Consider the following 20,815-nt stretch of genomic DNA (forward strand, 5'->3'; position numbering starts at 1 on the left):
TGGGTCAGGGATCAAACCCATCTCCTGCACTGGCACATGGATTCTTTACCACTGAGCCACCAGGAAAGCCCTATTGTGGCTTTTATTCTGACCTTTAGTATGTGTGTGTTTGAAATAACACTGGTGAGGAAAGTGAGGGCTGAGATAAAACTTTTTCAGGAGTTAGGGCCTAAAAGGTCGTAAATGAGCCCCGGGTTGAGGTAAACAGAGTAATGTTGGTCTGTCTCAAACACAGAGAGTCTATTTTCTTCTTTTTGACATTGATTGATCTGTCATCACTAGAGACCTGTTTTTTTGGACAAATCATTTTTGCCATAGTAGAAAGGCTTTTACCAATTGAAGCTATGCCATCAGTCCACATGGAAATAATATAAGAAACCTCGCTGTGGGAGTTGTGACTATATTTACATTAACCATGTTGAAGAGATCATGAGTATACTTCATGAGAACTCACAGGAGACATTTGTTCTGATCTCAGAGCAAATTGTAATTCATCAGAGCAACTGTTCTATCTTTAGAGAGCCATGAATCATGGAAATGCTCGTGTTTTCTCCTTTGCATTGGCTTATAAAAAGCCTAGAACCCTCTTTCCAGCCCAACTCTGAACTCCAGCATGGGACATTAAAATTACCTGACACTATCTTACCTTCGCTTTTCTTGAACTGAAAACTCTATATATTAAATTTTCTTACTATACATGTAAAGTGTAATTCTCACATAGTGAGAAAATTTAGAAAAATTACACCTTGATAAGAAAGAAAATATGAATCATCATATAATTTTAATCTACATCCTCAAATTACCTGTTTTAATTTCCTTAATTGCTTATTTTATTTTTCACCTTGTTTAGCATATTAGATATATTTCTGTAAGCTAGACATTCTGATTTCTATAATTTATTGACCAGAGTAGTATAGACCACTTTGTTCATTAAAAGGAAATTATAATTATCCTTATTTATGGATATACATGTGAGGATCCAAAATAGTACACTCACCTGTTCTAAGAAGAGTAAGATCTGTGTAGTTGGCCCAACAGCTGCTAAATGGAATTGTTGTGTTTCCACTCAGTCCACTGATTTGGTTATTATTGGAGTCCTTTAGTATGGCCTTCAAAGCCAGTGCAGTAATCCCAACTGACACACAATTACCCTAAAGAATAAAAGAGTAGAGAATTACAATTGGCCTGTTACCATGCTTCTTTTGTTTTCCCCTAAAAAAAAGATATGTGGAACTTTATCTTTTTAAACGTCTCATTTCAAATTTTACCTCTTCAGAAGCTCCTTTTCCTACACAAAGAGTTCAAATAACAAGTTGTGGAGCAAGTTCAGAGAAAAGGCACATTTTAAAAACAGTAAAAGACGACATTCATAGATAACAGTCCAAATTTGAAGAGGCAGTGCCATTCCCAGGTTGCCGGTGTATCAGGATTAGTGAAGTTGGCTCACCCTCCAGAACTGATAAGTTCATTCGTCCACTTAAACAAACCTCTGAGTTATAACTTACGTCCGAATCTTCTGCCTTTACCGACGGCTGTTGAGAAAATGGCTGTCCCAGCTGTGCTGCCACTGGTTGAGTGACCACTGAGAGCGAAGACACGAGGGCCACATGATGGACCGGAAATGAAAACCTCCCAACCGGCGGGGCAGTCACCTGTGAGTGGTCAGGCGCCACAGTGGTTATCACATGATAAACTACATTCAGTAGCAAACTCGTCTTAGCCAGGCTAAATGCAACATTCATTGTTAAAAGTATGTTCAAGGCGTGAAGTCAGTATTATTACAATATTTCCTCTAGAGCATATTCATGAAGCACTGTTGTAAATAACCAAAGCAAAGCACATTTTATACCAATAAATACTTTTTTAGAAGAACTACACTCCTTTTTCAACTACTTTATGATTTTGGCAATACCGTAAAAAAAATAGGCAACAATTAGAAAGACATGTACTGTACTGAAATAGAAGAACAGTTAAAATAAGAAAGAAGCAATGTTTTAAATAACAAAATGCATCTTTCTAGTTGCATTTTCTTACCTTAGCCCAGCCAGAATCACTGGGACTGGGGATAGGATCGGTAATAGACATGGAAGAGACATTAAATCCGAGGATACTATTGGTTTTTCCTAAAATTACAGCTTGTCCAAGAGAACCAGCAATTTCTTGGAGTTCAGATAACTGCATCTGACCTATGAGGAAAGTGTTATGACACATGGACTGTAAGAATATGGAATAGTGAGAATGTGTGAGAATATTCCACTTTATTTTTTGTTTGTGCCATTCGCTCCATCCACATTAAAGAATTCTACAGCTTTCTAACTGTACCTGAGCTAAACATAACAAAGTCATACTAAGGAGGTCAGGAAAATAAAAAACTCTGTAGAATATATATATTTTTTAGCTAGAATTAAAGAAAAAAAAACAAAGGTGATAATATAATTTCAAGAAAAATGAGTGAGAGCATGCAGGGAAAAATGTTTCTTAATTTGATACTTTCCTATGTCATTCTTTGTTTAGCAGTGAAGCACTCTCATGTATGTCTATCATCAAATATTACTTTTTTAAAAAATAGAGTGTTAATTGCAGAATGGAAGGATAATTAGCATCATCAAATTTATAGTATGTAGTAATGAGTGGCTAACATTATCATTAAATTACCAACAAAAATGTTCCTTGCTCTGGACATTGACAATTTTCGAGGTTAATTCTAACACTGTAGGTAGTTTCTGTTCCCTTTTAGTAGCTTTGCATTTCCTTGTAAACCTACTTCCCCCGCTAAGGCTCCTTACCTTGTGAAGGGGCACCTCTTGCCAGAGAAGCATGGAACTCTCCTTGAGCCCTTCTACTTCACCTGTCCCCCACACATATAATCAGTTCTCAATTTCTAATTCTCTCCGACTCCACTGCCCATATCTTAGTAAACCCATCAGCAGCAGAGATACGAAAACAGCTTTCAAACTGGCTTCCTGGCATCCATTCCTCTTGCATTCTGTTCTACACACTGCAGTCAGCACGATCGTTTAAGAAACAGCTACAGAGTGAAGCCCATCAGAAAGAGAAAATCAAACACTGTCTATTAATGCATATATATGGAATCTAGAAAAATGGTATTGATGAACCTATTTGCAGGGCAGAAACAGAGGCACAGACGTAGAGAATGGACATGTGGACATAGAGGGAGAAGGAGGGTGGGATGAATGGAGAGAGTATCACTGGCATATATACCCTACCATGTGTGGAATAGCTAGTGGGAAGTTGTCATAGAGCATAGTGCTCTGTGATGCCCTAGAAGGCTGGAACCTGTGATAACTTAGATGGGTGGAATGGGAGAGTGGGAGGGGGGCTCAAGAAGGAGGGCATATATACACACATATATACATATGTATCCCCTCCTTAGGGTAGTATTAAAGAATGATCTAATCATTGGACAATTGCCTCATCTCCCAGGTCTAATCAGAACCTGCTTAATCATCTAATCAGGTCATGCTTAAAATTTTGCATGCTAGGCTTCAGCATTATGAGAACCAAGAACTTCCAGATATACAAGCTGGGTTTAGAAAAGGCAGAGGAACCAGAGATTTAAATTGCCAACATTCATTGGTTCATAGAGAAAGAAAGGAAATTCCAGGAAAACATCTACCTCTCTTTTATCAACTATACTAAAGCCTTTGACTGTGTGGATCATAAACTACTGTGGAAAACTCTTAAAGAGATGGGGATACCAACCATCTTACCTGTCTCCTGAGAAACCTGTATGCAGGTCAAGAAGCAACAGTTAGAACCCTGTATGGAACAATCGATTGGTTCAGGATTGAGAAAGCAGTACAACAGGGATGTCTGCTGTCACCATGTTTATTTAACCTATACACTGAGCACATCATGAGAAATGCTGAGCTGGATGAGTTGCAAGCTGGAATTAGGATAGGTGGGAGAAATATCAATGACCTCAGATGTGTGGATGATACCACTCTAATGGCAGAAAGTGAAGAGGAACTGAAGAACCTCTTAATGAGAGTGAAGGAGGAGAATGAAAAAGTTGGCTTAAAACTAAATATTAAAAAAACTAAGATTATGTCATCTAGTACCATTACTTCATGCATATAGAAGGGGAAAAGGTGGAACTAGTGACAGATTTCCTCTTCTTGGGCTCTAAAATCACTGCAGACGGTGACTGCAGCCATGAAATCAGAAGACATTAGCTTCTTGGCAGGAAAGCTATGATAAACCTAGACAGTGTGTTGAAAATCTGATACATTACTCTGCTGTCAAAGGTTCGTATAGTCAAGGCTATGGTCTTCACCATTGGTCGTGTAGTGTTGTGAGAGCTGGACTGTAAAGAAGGCAGACTGCCAAAGAATTGATGCCTTCGAACTGTGGTGCTGAAAAAGACTCCTGAATGTCCCTTGGACTGCAAGGAGATCAAACCAGTCAATATCAAGGGAAATCAACTCTGAATACTCATTGGAAGGACTGATGCTGAAGCTGAAGCTCCAGTATTTTGGTTACGTGGTGTGAACAGTCGACTCATTGGAAAAGTCCCTGATGCTGGGAAAACGTCAGAGGATGAGATGGCTGGATGGTATCACTGATGCAACGGACATGAAACTGGGCAAACTCTGGGAGATGGTGATGGACAGGGAGGCCTGGCGTGCTGCACTCTATGGGGTCACAAAGAGTTGGACATGACTGGGCGACTGAACAACAACAATGGCTGATTCGTGATGTCACACAGCAGAAACTAACACAACATTATAAAATCAATTACATTCCAATGAAAAAGAAACAAAAAATTAAAAGCACCAACAACCGCAGCCAATGTTTTGGTGTACTATTCCTATGTCTCTAGCACCTTCCCTACCCAGACTCAGCCCTGAGGGCCTTAGTCACCGGGCTTCTTCCATGAAGGCGAGGCCCTCAAGCTTAGCGTGCTCAGGAGGCAGCGCTCTCGGGGCAGAAGTTCTCACGTGACACTGAAAATCACAGCCTCGGGTATTTTTAGTCCCTCTCCATTTTAAAGGCCTGTTCTGGTTGATTCAGTCTCTTCCAGATAAATGGCAGTCTTTCAGACTCTGCCCACCCACACACTCGCCGACAAGATGGCTTTCTGGTTATGGGCAGCTGTACAAAGGTGTTCACACCCGTGCACTGCTACGATCATCTTCCTCGCTGGTTTTTGGTGCAGGGTGGCACGTCTGACCTGTCGGCATGGTTAACAGGTTCTCTCTGACCATCTGATAGTGAAGGCATCCATTTCTGCTGACTTCCAGCTAGAAACCAAAGACTCACTTGAAGAGCTGTTTTTCCTGAGGCCCAGAGGAGAGGTCCCCTCAGTACTTAAGCAGCCACTTTCTAGGACACCTGGAAACTTCTGGATGTCCTAACACTTTGTGAGGGCTGTGAGAGGCCAGAAGTACTCCTCCATGCTTATCTTTATTGCCACTTGCCAAAACTTTGCTGTGATGTCACTCCTTGCCAGGTTGTAGGGCTTTCCTTGAGACCTCCAACCCTAATTCAGTTTAAGTCTTAGAAACAAGCTCTTAGCCTATCTTTCCTCCTGCCCCTATTTCCATGTTCTTAAACTGCAGTGTGCCTGCATCTGGGTATCTAAACATCCAATTTATATCTAAATCTGGCTAGCAAGATAAAACTACTTTTAGAGAATGGAGGGTAGGAGAGGTTGTATGTGAAGCAATTTAGATTACATACAGGAAGTAAATCACAGTTTCTTTTGACATTAGAGTGGCTAGTGTAGTAGGTACTGGACCTCAATACATGTAAGGGCTTACCAGCGATTTTTTTAGAGTCAGTGAACAATCTGTATACACAGACCTGTATCTGAACCTGATGCAACTCCTGGACTAAATATAGAGACTATGTTGATCTCAAAGCCCTGACCCTGTAGATATAAGGAAACCCAAGGCTGATGAAGGAGAGTAACCTATGACTGGGCAGAGAGTGAAAGTCGCTCAGCCATGTCTGACTCTTTGTGACCCCATGGACTATACAGTCTATGGAATTCTCCAGGCCAGACTACTAGAACAGATAGCCGTTCCCTTTTCCTGGGGATCTTCCCAACCCAGGGATCGAACCCAGGTCTCCCACATTGCAGGTGGATTCTTTACCAGCTGAGCCACCAGGGAAGCCCAGTGGAAGATCTGGCTGCAAACACAAGCTTGTGCTTCCTGTTTCCTTCAACAGAGAGCTGATCAGTACTTCCTTCCATTCATGCAAGCCTTTTCACAGGCTGATCCTCACAAGGGAGGAAGCTTTGGCCTGCCTAACTGGTAGAATTCCAGAAGAGCAACATGGCTGGTGCATGGGGTTAACACTCGGAAGCCAGCCTCCTGGGGAAATGAGTGAGGACTCTAGTGGCAGAAGGTGAGAATACTGAGTACCTAAGTGGACACATAAGAGAGCCTGGGAGTTGAATGAAACAGATGCTTAACAGGAATGGGGTAGATGAGGATTTTCTGAGTCTGAACTTTATACAACATGGAGACTCTCTTTAAGAATAAGTCTTATATGTACAACTTTTATAATAATAGTCAATTATTTGACCACATTATTAAGTGGACCCTTCTTTCAGGGTCTTGAAAGTTAAAGCCCATCCCAGGACTAATACAAGTAAAGGGACTTGAAGCTTAAGCTGGATGCTAATCTTCCTCCTACAGAGACCCAGATCGCATCTGCTTGGAGAGGCGTATGCCTAGACACTTGTGCTTGACCACCAGAGAAAACAGCATGGACTTACAGCTGAGAATGTGATTGCATGTCAAGAGGCCAGGAAAGTTCAGTTCCACCACAGAGAGGTTCAGGCAGAGCAGAGAAGACCACCCACCCTGTCACAGAAACTATGAGGACAAGAGGGTGATGCGAGGGTCTGAGGTCAAGAAAGCCCCTTGACATTCAGATACCAACTTGAAAAGATGGAGAGGAAGAAAATCTGAAGGTCTGAACATTTAACCAAATGTTCAACCAGAGTCAGCCTAAAGAAACCATAATTTAAGCCACCAAAGTTACCTTTGATGGAATAGCTAAGCTTATTTTGATCTCTGATACCCAGAAAATAGGGTATAGTGAGTGAGGGACAGAGAAAGGGGTGAAGGCTAATAAGGCTGATTAGGTCATTCACAGAAATGAAGGACAGGATGTATTCTTGCACATTTGTACTTATTAGTATAAACAGGTGACTTTAGAAATCCAACCTACTACTCCACCTCTCAGAATCTCCAAGGGTTTATTTATCTCCCTTAGGAAGACCCCTACTGTCCTTCTCTTGGCTTACGAAGAGGAGAACCTCTATTGGTTTCCCACGATCTAGCACCTGTCTACCTCTCAACCTCGTCTCCAGCAGCTTGTACTTCCTGGAACCTTCTGCTGCAGATCTTCTGGGTCCTTTCCAGTTCTTCAATTGGACCAAACTCGCACTACCTATTTCCTCAGCTCCAGTATTCTTACCACCCACTTTGACCAACTCTTTTCATCCTGAATCTCTCAACTATAAGGTCACTTCCTTAGGTCATTTTTTGGATCTTTCCTTAGGTCAAATCCTATTGTGGAAGTAATTAATTGCTACAATAACAAAACAGAGGTTGAAGTTTCTTCATAATTCAAAAGAGTTTGGGATCACAGGATAGAGCAGAGAAAAGGGTCTCCAGGTCCTTAGAGGGTTCAGAATGTGGGGTTGGTGGGATTTCCTGAGGCCTGGCTTACCAAGCCTCGATGGTGTTACTTATGGATGTGGTTTTGGTAATGACATTACCCTTTCTCAAGTGTCTGCTTTTCATACCTGCGGTGTCATTGGTTACAAACCGAGGGGGAGGATCACCAATCTCCAGTTCAACGGTGCGCTCCATGGATCTCTTCCTCCGCGGGCTCTCCCCTCGTATTACTTTGCTGACACGGATTTTGTCACTTGGTATCTTTAGGAACAAGGCAAGATTTCTAACCAGATTATGAGAGCTATAAAAGTCATCCTCTGTTACAGCAGGTAATTGGAAAGAGACAAATATGACTGCAGTGGTATGAACTTCAACTGGTATAGTTCCTTTAACCAAAAGGTAAAGCATCTGGTAGGTTCTATCAAAGTAGTTTTCACCAAGGACAGTGGAATTCAGGTTAGGAAGTAATTGCTCTATAAAGGAAAAAAAGTCAAAATAGCACAGTTAAATTTATCATAATTACCATGCAGTATTTAATATTTGTTTAAAATGTAGGAAATTCTGAAAAAGTTCAATATTATCATTCTTTCACAGGAAAATGTGCAAATTAAAAGCAAAAGCATTTATAGAACTGACATGCAAAATTAGTCAATTTTTAAAATAAGACCATTAATAATAATTATGTATTAAATTTAGTTTAGAAAACAACTAGCTATAGACACATACTAATGAGAAATAAAATCTAATTATAAACTAGAAATCTATGTTGTAACACTATTTACTTTTTCAGAATTTTAAAGCCTTGACTAAGGGCATTTTGTAATTAAAAAATGTAGCCATTTAGTTTATGCAGTGCTATATACAAGTTCTTAAGGAAAAATGATGATTCAGCACTTTTATTTTTACTAAGGACAAAAGTATATAATATAAATAAAGTTTATATGAAAAGATCTCAGAAGGATCTTACATCAATAACAAAAGTTTACATTTCAGACTGAAAACCCTTCAGTTAATGTAAAAAATTCTTCTAAGGCACTGAATTTTTGTAAAAGTGATGAGATTATATATACATATATGTGTAATTAATAAATATATAAAAATGATTTTTAGGGCAGAGAATAAAAAATGTCCAAGAAGTAATAAATCCACTAACACATACTGAACACAAAATCTAACTGTACAATAATACTGGAATGTGGTATGAAGCTTCTTACCACATTTCATAGTGGGGCATACTGAGGAAAAGAAATTAGAATCTTAGAAAAAAGAGATTATTTCTTACTAACATAATAGATATTCATAGCAATGGCATTAAGAAGCTATTTCATTATTACTATATATTTTTTAAACATCTACTAGTATAAGTTCTACTTGCAATTTGGCTTAAACATTCCATGAATCTGAAGCATGTGCTTTTGTATTATAAATTGAAGCTGTTATCAAGCTACCGTTAGAGATGCATATATCACTTATTCTAGATAACTTTCTCATGCCTTCACATTTTGGGCAACCTAAAGAGATATGTACAGCGTCATAATATAGGGATATCATTTCTCATTCCAAGTGTCAAAGCAAAATGTTTGTCTAAAAACAATGCTATTTCAGAAAAAAAATTTCTAAAACGGCAGTGGTGGTATTGTTTTGCAGACTTCTATAATCAATTCCCTGTAACCAATTTATTAAGTTCTGCCTGTTGATATTCTTTCTATTTCCTTGACTTGAATGATAGAGTACTTTGTATGAAAAGTACTGTTTTTTTTTAAAACAGAGTTAAAATTTATAAAAATTAAGCTGCAAATAGGTGCAATCATTTGTATGTAAAAATAACACTGACTCTCCTAATTTACAAGGAGGCCATGGAGCATAACAAAGTGCGTGGGTTATAGAGCTAGACTCTATGTGTTCAGTACCTTGCTCTGCCCCTACCAGCTTTGATATTGCTCTGGACTGGTTGTGCCCCCCCACTCAAATTCACATATGGTAGCCATAACCCCCAGTGTGACAGGATTTTGAGATGAGGTCTTTGCAAAGTAATTAGGTTTAGATGAAGTCGAGAGGGTGGGGACTTCATGAAGAATTAAGGCCCTTATAAGAAGGGACACCAGAGAGCTCATGCTCTCCCCAGCCCCTCCCTGCCACCTGAGATTACAGTAAGAAGGCAGCCATCTGCAAGTATTCAGAACCAGATCATAATGGTATCCTGATCTCACAGCCTCCAGAATAGTAAAAAACTAAATTTCTGTTTTTAAGCCATCTAGTTTATGGCATTTTGTTATGGCAGCCTGAGCTAAGGCAGAGACCTTGGCAAATTACTTCACCCCCCTGTGTCTCAATTTACCCATCTGTGCCTACCTCAGAGGGTTATTATTAGGACATAGGAACAGTGAGTTATTATATACAAAGCACTTAGCACAGTGCCTGACACATAGCAACGTCTCTGGAAATAGCAGCTATTCATATTAGTAGAAGTAGGACTTGCTTCATAGACAGTAATGATTATGGGTTATTCATTCATACTCTCCTGTCGAGCTTCTATTATGATCTACAGCACACACTGATGTAATAGTTAACCAAGATTAGGGGGTGCAGCTAAAATATGATGATAAGTAGCACATGTGGAAAGGAGTGGACTGGCCTTATTAGGACCCTGTTTAACAAAAAGACTTCCAGGAGCAGAGATAAATCCTGGTTTTGCAACACTGGTAAATGCACAAGTTAGCTTCTGTCATATATTTCCTTTAAATCCAGAGTTTACTTCACATATTTATTTCACGGTGTTCAATTGGTGTTATGCTAACTTTCTCGGCAATACTTCTGGTGACTACCAATGAAGTTAGGTTCTAACCTCTATGAAAGAGAGATGAAGCAAACATAGGGTAAAAATTCTAAGTGAAATCTCTTCTGTATGCAGGAATAACTGAACTAAATGTGTAGCATATAAATGTTTCCGGGGCAAAGGAATAGCCATACAGACTTTTATCTGCAGATTTGCAGATAGATAAGAATTCCATCAGGAGGGATCTTTCAGGGCACACATGTTCTAAAGGAACACATCTTAGTGTGCGGTGGACCATGGGTAAACATTTATTTTCTCTGTATTTGTCAAGGGCTAAGGAGCTTAAAATATTAATAATGAAACACTATGAAGAATTTTATACACCATTAAGTACATATACAATGTATGCTGTATTTTTCTGAGCAAATACCTGTATACAGTTGTCTAGTAAGTTCACAATGTTTCTGTTGGGAGTTCCACACTGTATCTTGGGGGCAGACAAGTGCATTGTTCACATAGACATCCAAACGCTGACGCGTGGGGAAAAAAATTCCTACCAGAACAGCCTATTAAAAATAAACAACATTTTTACATCTAAAGAGAACAATTAAACAGAATACTTAGAATTTAGCACTTCAAAAATATTCTTTATACATGCCTTCCGTGGAATATTAAAACCAAGTTTTATGGATTTAGGGTAAATATTAAACTAAAAACTTTAAACAGATTTACATTCAACATGGGATCGCAAGGAGTTGGACATGACTAAAGCGACTTAGCATGCATGCAGGCATGCAAGGTGTGTGTGAATTCATGGAAAGGGCTTCCCATGTGGTGCAGTGCTAAAGAATCTGCCTGCCAATGCAGGAGAAGCAAGAGACTTGGTTTCAATCCCTGGGTCAGGAAGATCCCCTGGAAAAGGAAATGGCAACCCACTCCAATATTCCTTCCTGGGAAATCCCATGGACAGAGAAACCTGGCGGGCTACAGTTCATAGGGTCTCAAAGAGTAAGACATGACTGAGCAATTGAGCATACACGCATTCATAGGAAAGAATGTAATGTAAGAAAAAAAATACTAGAGGACAATTCTAAATTAAAGAAAGAATTCCTTTTCAAGATGACATTCAACACAGGCTTTCAACTCCAGGGGCAGGGGAACTGGGAGCGTTAGCAGTGCTCTTCTGTACAATGCAACCACACAAAATTAGGTACTTAATGTTGAAAACACTGCCCATCTCTAAGAAAATTTTATTAGTAAGATTAAAAAAAAATCAGTCAAAATAACTATTTTGATTAACTGTGGGTCCTCCTTCATATTCATTCCCCGTATTTCATGCTATCAGATAAAGTAAGGAGACTTGGCTTTTGCAAAGGTGGGGTAGAATTTACAAGAAATCTGATAAGCTACACGTAAATATTCTCTTTCAGTCATAAATTTGAGTCCCTGTCTGATTCAGGCACTATTTTAGGAACTTTCAAAAGTTCCCGCCCTCTTTGAGCTTACATTCTAGAATAGGGAGAGAAATAAATAATAGAAATAATGAAAATTAGAGTATGAAGCATGCTAAAAGGTGAGAAGTGCCATAGGAAAAAAGGAAAGGTAGATCAGAGTCTGAGTAACTGGACAAGCCAGCAGGGAGGGGTGGTCAGGGTGGGCCTACAAAGGAGAGAGTTGAGGAAGTTGGGAGTGGAATGTAGAATGTTCCAGGCAGACTCACCATCATCAGAAACACAGGCCCAGAGGGTGAGATGTCTGGTGTGGTGAGGAATAGCAAGGGGCCCAGCATGGCTGGGGGAGAAGTCAGAGTGCTGAGGGGTGGGGGAGATTCTCAGGTGCCCCGTAGACCACTGTGAGGACTCGGGCTCTTGTACGGAGACAATGGGGAAATTACTGCAGGTTTGGGGTACAGGCGTGGCCTGCTCTGACCTGTGTGTTTGAAGGTATCTCGGGGGTTACTGAGAACAGACCACAGAGGGGGCAAAGGCAGAGCAGCAAGAGGAGCTGGGAGGGAACTGCCTCACTCCAGGGAGGAGGTAATGTTGGCTCAAGCTGGACAGGAGCACTGGAGGTGAGGAATGGTCAGATCCTGGACATTTCGCAGGAACACTCAATAGGATTTGCAGATGGGCTAGATGAGGAATGTGAGAGAAAGAGAGGAATAAAGAATGATTCCAAGGTTTTATCTCGAGCAGCTGAAAGGATGGAAATGCTCTCGCCATTCTCAAGGGTCTCCTTTCCTTACTCCCCTCTCTGCCTCGTCTCATACTCATTACTGATGAGTATCAGTTCCTGATACTCTGGGACCTCTCAGTCTCATACTCTTAGAAAAAAAATCTGTAGTATGAGACCTCTACTTAGCCTCATACTCTTTTCCCACTGACATAACATAAAGGTAATTATCCCAGCAGAATTCATTTTACAGCAAAGAGCTGACATTATTGAAGAGATTTTAGATAATGTGTTGTGATCTCTGAAGTAAGTTCCAAAGGTGTATTTCTGACATATATAAATAATAGCAGCATGGAAGAATGACAATATAATCCTAAAGGACCAGCTTTAGATACATGCTATTTTTACGTAAAAGTTCAGGTTTGCTTGCTAATCACTCAAATCATAGGACTCACTGTCACACCTCAGATGTAGCAGAACAAGCCAGTACATATGGGGAGAGGTGTTGGGAACTCCTGTGTGCTCTCAGGCTGATAAAACTGTCTGGATTCACAGTATTCTTAGTGGTACCCTACTGAAAGGAGGTACCTACTGAAAGTGGTACCCTACTGAAGGGTTCCTGAAAAAGAGCTCTAAGGCTGATGATGTTCCAGAGGACAAGGAAGGAAGTAAAGTCCTTAGCAGATAGAAATATATGCAAATAACACCAATAACTCTTTTTTTAAGCCTTTGATTTTTTAAGTTTTGTCATTATTTTTTTCTGGCCACACTGTATGGCATGCTGGATCTTAGTTCCCCGAAGCCTCGAGTCTAAACCACTGGACTGCCAGGGAATTCCCCAGTAATTCATTTTTTTGGTTTTTAGACTTTTTAAAATAAATTACTTCAAAGTAACTGAACAGAAATAATCTTCATAGAATTACTGAATGACAAAGTGCATTTCTTGAAAAAGTCAATAAATGAAATAATTTTTATTAGTTTTTACATACCTATCAATAATTACTTCATTTATTTATTTAAAATATTTTTTATTTTATATTGGCATATAGTTGGTTAACAGTGTTGTGTTAGTTTCAGATAGACACATGTATATGTACAACTGAATCAATCACTTTGCTATACACATGGAACCAATAATAAAATAAGAAATTATTTCTACCTTGACTTACCTTGTCATGGTCAACATTAAGCAACATCAGTCGAAGATTCTGAGGACTGGTGCCCGTGAAGTAGACCTCGTAAGATTTGCCCAGAGCCACGACACTGTGAAACAGGGACAGTCTTCTCTGACATGTGTACCCAGCACACCAGCCATGATCCTGTGGGCCTATATCCACACAAATGAAAGTTCATGCTCCATATTATGAACATCACTAGTGCAAAGCCTGAAGTGTAATTGTATTCAAAATAAATTGCAGTGGTCAAGTTCAGCATTTACAGTCATTATCCATCCACCTGTCCATTCAGTGATCTAAGCTATTTCTCAAGCCTTGCCTTAAAAAAGAAGGTAGGGGTCTTTCCTGGTGGTTCAGTGGTTAAGAATCCACCTGCTAATGTGGGGGACACAGATATGATCCCTGGTCTGGGAAGATTCCCACATGCCATGGGGAAACTAAGCCCAGGTACCGCAACTATTGAGCCTGTGCACTGTAGAGCCCGAGCTCCACAAGAAGAAAAGCCACTTGAACAAGAAGACTGTGCACCACAACTAGAGAGCAGCCCACGCTCGCTGCAACTAGAGAAAGCCCGTGCACAGCAACAAGAATCTGTGCGTGGCAACAAAAATCTGTGCCTGGCAACAGTCACAGTGTGGCCAATAAATAAATAAATAAAGACTCCGGACGGACTTTAAACAAACAAAAAAGGGTGACATGAAAACTTTTTTTTTTAAGGAAAGCAGGGAAGCAACTCCCTCTCTACTATCCTTACGTTTAGACAGCCCAGGGTCAGAAGGTGAATTAATATGTTGAGGATCTGCATTGGAAGGTTATTAAAGGAAATAGCAGATCTACTTATATATCTACTTTAATAATCATGTTTGAGTCCAGGCCCCACAGTGAAGAAGAAAATGCTTGATGCTTTCTCCTGTTTCTCCTACCAAATGTGACTTTGGGTGGGAAACCAACTTTCTCAAATCATTTATTGAGAAATACACTGTAACAGAGCTAATTTTCTAAAAATACAGCTTGTACCTAGAAAACACATACATTTCAATGTCCAAATCACTAATGTATTAATTATTTCTTTCACACACTCATTTGTTCAATAGTTAATTTGTTAACTTGACAAACTTTTAAGTGTGTTTTTATTGCCTTTAACATGCCTTCATGTTATTTTAATATTTTTGTTAATGAGGATAGGTACTATTGGAGGGTCAACAGCATAAATAAACAGAAGAAATGTGAAAAATAACATTCCATTAAACTCTCTCAAAAGCAAAAGAAAGTGGACAATTTCATCTGAATCCAGACATTTCCATAACACATGTAACGTGACTTATAAGAAACTTCTCTATTTCATTTCAGTTTTGAAGTGGCTGGGATTACATATATATACACAGTAGTGAGATATGGAATGATGAATTTTCTTGATGTATTTATTCATTCAGTTCAGTTCAGTTCAGTTGCTCAGTCATGTCTGACTCTTTGCGACCCCATGAATCACAGCATGCCAGGCCTCCCTGTCCATCACCAACTCCCAGAGTTTACTCAAACTCATGTCCATCGAGTCGGTGATGCCATCCAGCCATCTCATCCTCTGTCATCCCCTTCTCCTCCTGCCCCCAATCTCTCCCAGCATCAGGATCTTTTCCAATGAGTCAACTCTCCGCATGAGGTGGCCAAAGTATTGGAGTTTCAGCTTCAGCATCAGTCCTTCCAATGAACACCCAGGACTGATCTCCTTTAGGATGGACTGGTTGAATCTCCTTGCAGTCCAAGGGACTCTCAAGAGTCTTCTCCAACACCACAGTTTAAAAGCATCAATTTTTCGGCACTCAGCTTTCTTCACAGTCCAACTCTCACATCCATACATGACCACTAGAAAAACCATAGCCTTGACTAGACAGACCTTTCTTGGCAAAGTAATGTCTCTGCTTTTTAATATGCTATCTAGGTTGGTCATAACTTTCCTTCCAAGCAGTAAGCGTATTTTAATTTCATGGCTGCAATCACCATACTGCAGTGATTTTGAAGCCCCCCAAAATAAAGTCTCTCACTGTTTCCACTGTTTCCCCATCTATTTCCCATGAGGTGATGGGGCCAGATGCCATGATCTTAGTTTTCTGAATGTTGAGCTTTAAGCCAACTTTTTCACTCTCCTCTTTCACTTTCATCAGGAGGCTTTTTAGTTCCTCTTCACTTTCTGCCATAAGGGTGGTGTCATCTGCATATCTGAGGTGACTGATATTTCTTCTGGCAATCTTGATTCCAGCTTATGCTTCTTCCAGCCCAGCGTTTCTCATGATGTACTCTGCATATAAGTTAAATAAGCAGGGTGGCAATTTACAGCCTTGACGTACTACTTTTCCTATTTGGAACCAGTCTGTTGTTCCATGTCCAGTTCTAACTATTGCTTCCTGACCTGCATACAGGTTTCTCAAAAGGCAGGTCAGGTGGTCTGGTATGCCCATCTCTTTCAGAATTTTCCACAGTTTATTGTGATCTATAGAGTCAAGATAATCAGTCCTGGGTGTTCATTGGAAGGACTGATGCTGAAGCTGAAACTCCAATACTTTGGCCACCTCATGCGAAGAGCTGACTTATTGGGAAAGACCCTGATGCTGGGAGGGATTGGGGGCAGGAGGAGAAGGGGATGACAGAGGATGAGATGGCTGGATGGCATCACCGACTCAATGGACATGAGTTTGAGTAAACTCCGGGAGTTGGCGATGGAGAGGGAGGCCTGGTGTGTGTGATTCATGGGGTCGCAAAGAGTCGGACACGACTGAGCGACTGAACTGAACTGGACTGAACACAGTCAAAGGCTTTGGCATAGTCAATAAAGCAGAAATAGATGTTATTCTGGAACTCTCTTGCTTTTTCGATGATCCAGTGGATGTTGGCAATTTGATCTCTGGTTCCTCTGCCTTTTCTAAAACAACCTTGAACATCTGGAAGTTCACGGTTCACATATTACTGAAGCCTGGCTTGGAGAATTTTGAGCATTACTTTATTAGCGTGTGAGATGAGTGCAATTGTGTGGGAGTTTGAGCATTCTTTGGGATTGCCTTTCTTTGGGATTGGAATGAAAACTGGCCTTTTCCAGTCCTGTGGCCACTGCTGAGTTTTCCAAATTTGTTGGCATACTGAGTGCAGCACTTTCACAGCTTCATCTTTCAGGATTTGAAATAGCTCAACTGGAATTCCATCACCTCCACTAGCTTTGTTCGTAGTGATGCTTTCTAAGGCCCACTTGACTTTGCATTCCAGGATGTCTGGCTCTAGGTGAGTGATCACACCATCATGATTATCTGGGTTGTGAAGATCTTTTTTGTACAGTTCTTCTGTGTATTCTTGCCACCTCTTCTTAATATCTTCTGCTTCTGTTAGGTCCATAACATTTCTGTCCTTTATTGAACTCATCTTTGCATGAAATGTTCCCTTGGTATCTCTAATTTTCTTGTATGAACAGTATGAGCAGTATTTATTCACTAGTTTTGCTCAATTTCCTAGCTTGTTTGGAATGATCAATATTTATAACTGAACTTTGATTGAATTTTACATCAATATAAATTTCTGAAGCTCAAATAGAGCATAACATATCCCTTAGCATTAAAAACATAAATCCTGCTTTTAAATAAACTTTCTTTGTGGTTTTGGACACAAACATTTTAATGCATAAAATAAAAAATTTAGAATAACATAAGCCATATTTTAAAAGCAAATAAAATTGAGAGAAACTTTAGTGGTATGTACAAATTTTATCTTGGAATTTTTCTTTCCACCTAATAGAGACATCCCAAGCTTCAATAATCCTTCTAACACTCTCATAATTTTTGCCACGTTGTTATTATTTATAATTAAACTATATTCTCGTTAAACTGACATGTATGTGTGCTAAGTCAGTTTAGTCATGTCCAACTCTTTGTGACCCTATGGACTGTAGCCCGCCAGGCTCCTCTGTCCATGGGATTCTCCAGGCAAGAATATTGGAGTGGGTTGCCATCCCCTCCTCCAGGGGATCCTCTCAACCCAGGGATCAAACACACATCTCATGCCTCTTGCATTGGCAGATGGGTTCTTTACCCTTAGATAGTCACTTTTTAAAATTTAAATTTACTTAAAAGAGAAATGTCGTATCACTATTATAAATGGAAAACTTGTATATTATAAATGGAAAACTTGTATTGCCTTTCAGGAAAAGCAAAATGTAAAAATAAATAGAATAAAATCTTTCCCCATATAAAACAGAGCAATTTGAACACCTCTTCATTAGTCACTTACTGGTTTAAAATTCTTTCCATGATTTCTCTGCTTTATAAAATCTGCGAGGTAGAATTTGAAACTGGGTTGACTATAGGTCATAGAAACCAGGCAGATTATATGTTGGAGCAGAATTGAGGGGCAACTTAAAATCATGTAGCTGACATACCTCATTCTAGTCTCTTCAACAAGTTAAAAAAATGAACTTGTAGGGTACTGGCTATTTGGGGAATTTCAGAATATTCTGGTACATGTTGTGACATTGCCAGGACAGAGAGATCTTTCTGATCCTGGTTATGTGCCCCTTCAGCATTTCAAAGACTCTAAGCATGAATAGGAACTAACATTTGAGCCCCCAATGCCACTTCAGGGATATACAATGAGTCCTTGCCCTCTGTTTTAAGTAGCTTTTAGAACTTCACCTGTTTATTCTAAAACTCTTGGACACCAGAGTTGATCTGAATCCTCAGGAGACCATTGCCTTTCATTATATGAGAGCCACCAAGGACCAGCATGGAAGGGACCTAGACTCTGGAGCTTGACAGATAGTCTTCACAGTCAAAGAAATCAGGATGGAAAAAAACCAAAGGCAAACAGAAAACCCCACAATACACTGATTCAAGATTCAATCTTCCAAGGATTCATGAAAGTGAAAGGTGTGGGTTGACACTGTTCATTCTCAAGTATTACAAATATCACATTATCAGTTTTTTAATTTATGTAAGGAAAATTGGGTGGGTTTTTTTTTTTTTGCAGACATTCAGATCAATTTTTTCTTAAATGTATTTATGCCACATTCATCCCTATAAAGATCACTCAAGGTATCCTTCTTCCTCTTCTTTTAATGGTCAGTTTGGAGTTATTGCCTGCTTTCTAATGGGAGGGGTACTGCTGAAGAGTCAAGTCTCTTTCCCTTCCTTAGATCTTTCTTACAATCAGAAGGCAAGGAAGTTCAGATGTTTGCTAGTTCTTTGTGATAGATAATTTATGAGATATGTCCATGAATGTAATAAAGAGTGAATGCTTTGAGTAACTCTAGTTGATTTACATTGAATACCTACCATTAATGAGATCAACATAACCATTGCTCACTATAGCCACCGGGGAGAGTCTTCGAGTTTCTGTGTCAGAATCCAGGCTTTCGATAACCATCATTGCATATTCCATCCCAAAGCACTGATAGCCCTGCCATTCTGAAATGTATTTACAGGTTGAATCTCTAATGATTCCTGGAAATGGTAGAAAACATATTTATAAATGAAACAGAATCTCCTTACAAAAGCATTCACATATTATCTTTTGTTTATACATGTGATTAATAAGTACACAATATACATTAGAGTACATCAATCATTAAAAATAAAAGATATATTTTGTTCCATGAACCTGAAGACTAACAGAATAAGATCCAACAAACCTTTATAAGGTGCTTTTTCAGTGACAGGAATTCTACTTCCATTTGGGAATGTGAGCATCACCTTAGGAATTCTATAATCTCCAATTCCAAACTGGCTATTTCCATTCCATTCATATTCTGCTTCAGGTATCACTGAACCAGAATTCCCCAGGAAGGAGCCATCCATATCTTTAAGTAAAGATTTCCTTTTGGCATCACAAACCATATCTACACAATCTGATGGATTCACCTTACTGTGGAGAAAAGGTAAAATGCATAAATACTTAGATTTAGTAAACCTCCCTATTTCTAGAGAGTATTTGAATATACTTGCATATTTGATTAAAGTACCGCAACATTGTTTGATTGAATCTTATTTCAGAAAGGATTCAAAGTGGGACCAAGTAGCATATATAATTAGCATTGTAATGAGACCTGCTTTCCCATTGTATTGATTTGGTCTATTATTATGAATTCATTAACATTTCAAAAGAACAATTTATACCTGTGAGAAAAAAATTAGAATTCCATTTTGCTATTTTATATTTTGTTGAATGATATATTTCATATTTGTACATTGCTCAAAATATACTAACACTGCTCAAAGAGTAGGTAAATTACTCAGTAGTGCATACATATAAAATCCTTGTGTTGGCAGGGAAGTCTTAATATTTTTCCCTTCCTTTTCTTCTTTTTAATGGTTCTTTAAGAATTATAAATGTACTGCATATTTCCTAGAAAATAAATCCTTAATAAAAGCTCAGTCTACTTCACCTTTCTATCCCAAGTTCTTAGGCTCATCAACAATTATAGATTAGTATATATTTTTGTAGGTTTTTGTCTATGTATACACAAGCAGATATATTTAAATTATAATTTTTACACTACATATTTTAATAATCATTCTGTAGATACACAAACCATAAGAGATGAAATACTGTAAACCCATCATGCAGTTCAATCATAGATGGAATTCTGCTTTCATCTTGAGCCACCTGGAGTGTTAACTGTTATTAGGTATAATAATAAAAATGGTTGCTTAATTTGCAATGTACTAGACATTGTATATACATGGTATATAGTATACTTACACTATATGATATATACAATGGGGAAATAAAATTATATTCCAGAGTTATAGCAACAAAATACTATCTAGTAGACCTGAGCTTTTTGCTAAAAAAGACATGAAACTATAAACTATTCCTCACTCTACTCTATTAGTTTTGGAGATGATCTGAATAACTATTTCTGTAGGTTATACGTTCTTTGTGTTCAAGGGTGTGCAGAGTGTTTTTGTGAGCAAGTCTGTGAATGGAGTGCCCAGTGGCACTCTTACATTATAGTGTTGGGCTCCATCTTACTTCAGGTTCCAAAGAAACAGAACCTG

At 39.1% G+C, this 20,815-nt stretch overlaps 1 protein-coding gene across 2 annotated transcripts in view; it reads right to left on the reverse strand.

The window, feature by feature from the left end:
* The window catches only part of PKHD1L1 (PKHD1 like 1), a 166,512-nt gene that overhangs the window by 7,430 nt on the left and 138,267 nt on the right, over window positions 1–20,815 (reverse strand). For both annotated transcript variants that reach the window (XM_020876376.2, XM_070477243.1), the window contains exons 69-76: window positions 19,447–19,679; window positions 19,091–19,258; window positions 13,776–13,933; window positions 10,865–11,000; window positions 7,787–8,131; window positions 2,035–2,186; window positions 1,506–1,652; window positions 998–1,151 (exon numbers count right to left, since the gene is read on the reverse strand). In XM_020876376.2, coding sequence (XP_020732035.2) covers window positions 998–1,151; window positions 1,506–1,652; window positions 2,035–2,186; window positions 7,787–8,131; window positions 10,865–11,000; window positions 13,776–13,933; window positions 19,091–19,258; window positions 19,447–19,679 — 1,493 coding nt within the window. The remainder of the gene's footprint in view (window positions 1–997; window positions 1,152–1,505; window positions 1,653–2,034; window positions 2,187–7,786; window positions 8,132–10,864; window positions 11,001–13,775; window positions 13,934–19,090; window positions 19,259–19,446; window positions 19,680–20,815) is intronic.

Source organism: Odocoileus virginianus, chromosome 15, assembly GCF_023699985.2.
Source record: "Odocoileus virginianus isolate 20LAN1187 ecotype Illinois chromosome 15, Ovbor_1.2, whole genome shotgun sequence".
NCBI classification, from domain to species: domain Eukaryota; kingdom Metazoa; phylum Chordata; class Mammalia; order Artiodactyla; family Cervidae; genus Odocoileus; species Odocoileus virginianus.